General features: G+C 56.0%; 1 protein-coding gene across 1 annotated transcript; it reads right to left on the reverse strand.

Annotated features, from left to right (window-relative positions):
- Positions 1-638: 638 nt before the first annotated feature.
- On the reverse strand, positions 639-4,069 carry LOC113941626 (membrane primary amine oxidase-like; the record flags this gene model as incomplete). Its single annotated transcript, XM_027632775.1, has 2 exons — positions 639-700; positions 3,241-4,069. Coding segments are annotated over 2 exons (891 nt in total), but the record flags the coding sequence as incomplete, so codon positions are not given.
- Positions 4,070-4,077: the final 8 nt, after the last annotated feature.

Raw genomic sequence — 4,077 nt, forward strand, 5'->3', positions numbered from 1 at the left:
GTAGTACTGCCCATTGTAGAAGACCCTGCTCACCGCCCACCGGGAGACGTCCAGGCTGCTGTGATCCACCAGCACCTCCAGCCCCACCGGGTGCAAGAAGAATCCACTCACGTTCTGAAACAGGATGAACCAGGACTTACGGTCTCCAGACTGGAACCCGTGAGGGGCTGTGGTCTGAAATGCCACACTGGTGCCATCATACTCCAAGACTTCTTGCAGGAAGCTTGGTGCTGCAGCAAATGCCACTGTCTCCAAGAATGCTGCCACCTGCTTGTACTCACTGCCCAGCATTGGTCTGCGGTGGTATGGCACCTTCCCCCCGTACTTCTGCACCGTCACGTCCCGGTGGTACGCCGGCGTTGGCAGAGGACCCACCACGTACTCGGTGACATTGGGCTCTGGCTGGTTCCCAAAGTACAGCACAGCCAGTGCCTCTCGGGCGGGACGAGCCCCCCCGCTGTCCAGGAACCGCAGCACCTCTGCCTTGGCAGGGACCTGCAGATCCACGGAGGCGATGCAGTTGTCCGAGGGTTTGGCACGCGAGGCATCAACCAGCTGCACCCCGAGGTTTCCCTGCAGGTACCGCACCACTTGCGCCATCTCCTCGGGTGTCAGGTCAGCAAACACCAGGCTCTGGCTCACGGATCCTGTCTTCTCCACAGTGCTGGGCTGGGATTCACAGCTAGGCGGTCGCCTGCCCCTGCTCAGCAGCATGCAGGAGAGAATGAAGATTATCACTGCAGCCCCAGCTAGGAGAACATAGGGAAGTTTGGGGTTCATCGCTCCGAGTGTGGCAGCAGGGCACACGGTTTGGCTGAAGCATCCAGAGTATGTTCCTCACCTACAGACCAGGCTCTTTATTCATTTGTGACTGTGGGCGTAACGGCGACGCTTGTGAGATGGGGAGGGAGCCTGGAGCTCGCATGGGGCTCTGGGATCACAGGTCCCAGCCAGTTTGGCTTGTTTTCTCCCCACCCCAGACACACCAAAGGACCCAGCCAGAGAGCCGGTGACTGACTCACTCATCAAGCTATTGCTGGGTTTCTCCCGCTGCAGGGTGACACCACAAAGAGCCCCAGTCTCGTCTGCCCTAAGGCCCTTTGCTTCTTCCAGCGTCTCCCAGGATGCTCCCTCCCTATCTCCTGTGGGAATGTGTCTGTGCTGGTGGGGCTGGCTCAGCTGGCCTGGTCCTTTTGTGCCCAAGTGCTCCTGGACCAGTCCCACTCCCCTGTAGGGTCAGTCTACACTGGCACAGCCCAAGACCCGCTGGCTCCCCAGCACCTCCACATGCTAGTTATTCCTGTCGCCATTCTCTGTTGTCTCTGAGTCCATCCCAGTCCTGAGGGAAGAGACCTGGCAGCTCCAGCCTGGCTCTGGCTGCAGGAAGACCAGAGGCAGCTCCCTGGTGAGAACAGGCGGCATTGCTGAACTCCTGGTAGCAAGGGACAGGCAGCACCTGGAGTGGCTGTCATCAGCCATTCCAGCCCCACAAGACAGCACAAGGGCTGTCTTGGACAGAAACGGTGTGAGGCAGCTGCTCCTGCGTGGCCATCAGCTCCTGCAAGGCTCCCCCAGCACCCAGCCCCACGCAAGGCAGCAGTGACATGACCAACAGCAAGGATGACTTTACAGAGATCAGGGTCCACATCCACCAAACACCCTCTTGGTGGGGACACCCTGAGACACAGGTAGGAGGGGCTGGAGCAATTTACCCCATTTGCAGCCGTGTTAATTTAGGAATTATGTGTTCATTCTCACTTCCCACTAGGGATTAATTGCCCTTTTTCCCTGCGAGTCCCACACAAGCCTCAGATCAGGATCCAAGAACCTGTGTGAGGGATGGCCCACTTTAGCTGTGACACAGCTATGCCTTCCCTGTGCTGGAAGGTGGGGATCCTGCAGGCACCTCTCATGCTCCCTGCATGGCCCTGAGCCCTCTTGCATGGAACACAGCTCCCCTCTTGCTATGGGGAACAACTCTGGGATATTACACAACTCTTCTTAAAAGAGTTTTGCAGCAGTCAGGGCTCAGGGTCTTTAAACAGTGCGAGGCATGGATGGGCACTACAGTCACAGAAAAGGACCTTGTCACCATGCAGGAACTGTATTTTAGCACGTTGTTGAGCCTTGCTTACAGGAAGGGACCAGTATCAGCCCTGACTTTGACAATAACAAAAGCAGCAGCACCTTTCAAGGCCACACAAATCCCTGCATCACAGGTAGGTACACAGGAGAACACATGCTGGGACCGAATGCTTGCTTTGGAGTCAGCTGCAGTTTGACTGACGTAGCTCTGAGATTACTTCCCACAATCCAGAGGCAGCTTGGATCCCTGGGGCTGTGTTTCTCCTCAGGCTGGTTCAGATGCAGCTACTGCCTCACAGCGAGCTCTTTAGTCCTGGGCAGATGTAAAACATTTTCCCCCTACCTTTTACAGGAGAAGTTTTCAATAACAGACACTGAGTGTCCACCTGTGCTTCCACTGCCCCCAGACTGCAGCTACTGGAACAGCCTTTCGGAAGCAAAGCTGCCCCTGAGGCTGAACACCCCTGCACTCCCAGGGTGGCTGCCAGCACTTGGCTGTGAGCAAGGGACTGCTCCTGGACTCAAACAACCCTGTTCAGGGATCTGCTGCCAGACCATGACCGCACAGGGAAGCAGGGGAACTTGCTGGGTCGCTGTAGCGGCTTTGCACTCCCAGGCTTGAGATCCGGCTCTGGAGTGTTTCCTTATGAGAGCAGTGGGATACAGCTGCAGGAGCTCAGCCCCACGGAGCACCAGGACAGTTGCCCTGCTTTACCTGGCCCAGTGAGACAATAAAGGGACTTTCCCAAGGGACAAGGAGTGCCAGGACCAGCCCCATGTGCCGCAAGAGTGGGCTCACAACCTCCGTTCTCAGACAGGGCCGACTCCCTGTCTGCCCAGCCATGCCTATGGCAACACACGCCGTGCCAGATGTGAGGCCTCAAGGAAACACAAACATTTTTCAGCTACCACCTTTCATACTTTCCCGAAGCTGAACACAGAGCTTCCAGAAATTCTCACTGCCTTCAACTCAACGACCTTGACAGACTATTTTATAAATAGAAAAATAATTTTGCAAAGAAAGAAGAGGTTAGGAGAGTAAAGAAGCAGAGTTCTGATGTCAGTTGTTAGGGACTCTATGGAGAAGGAGGCAAACCCCAAAGCACTGGGGTTTATCAGTACAACTGAAGGCATTAAAAGAAGATCCAGACCTACCTCCTACATCCAAGTCCACCTTATAGTTGATAAAATGGGTGTGTATCGTACCCAGAGTGTGTTCCCAAAGCCTATTGCCATATCTCAGGCCATCCCCATGAAGAAAGGATGAGCTTGGATACCCTGTGGCCTGGACCTTGCCTTCAATGGCCCCGTTCTGGTAGAAGATGAAGTCCCACACATAGTCATAGTTGCCCACGGTGGCAATGGAGCGAACGACCAGAGCGGAGTTGACCAGCCCCCCGTAGTAGAGCGACTGCAAGTTGGAGTAGTGGCGCCTCAGAGGGGAGCCCAGGTTCTGCTCAAAGATGCAGAGAGCATTTTTAGTAATTCTAGGGACCTGGGAATTAGCGAGGTAGTGCACATCCAGGTATGTTGCTAAATACGGGCAGTCGACCCCTCGCACCAAGGGGGAGGTGTAGCGCCCGAGGCCAAAGCTCCCGTCCATGTACCTCGTGGACATCCCTCCCGGGCAGTTGGAGCCGTACACGGACAGCGCCTCTTGCACGCTCATTTCATAGGCAACCCTCTCCCCCTTGTGTCGGATGTCAAACAGGCGCAGGCCCGTGCTCACGCTCATCCCAAAGGCAAAGCTCCACGCCTGGAAGAGGACCAGGTTCTTCCTGATGCTGTAGCGAGGACCCTGGGGCTCATACTGCAGTGGGAACAGTGCAGCCGAAGGTGCTCGGGGCTTCATGGAGGAGAAGTCCCCATCCCGTGGTGCCTTCCTCACCTTCTCCACGCTGATACGGCCCTGCACGTAGGCACTCTCCAGCTGAACCATGTCCCTGTAGTACTGCCCATTGTAGAAGACCCTGCTCACCGCCCACCGGGAGA

This window comes from Corapipo altera, unplaced genomic scaffold, assembly GCF_003945725.1.
Source record: "Corapipo altera isolate COAL_440 unplaced genomic scaffold, ASM394572v1 100990, whole genome shotgun sequence".
Taxonomy (NCBI): domain Eukaryota; kingdom Metazoa; phylum Chordata; class Aves; order Passeriformes; family Pipridae; genus Corapipo; species Corapipo altera.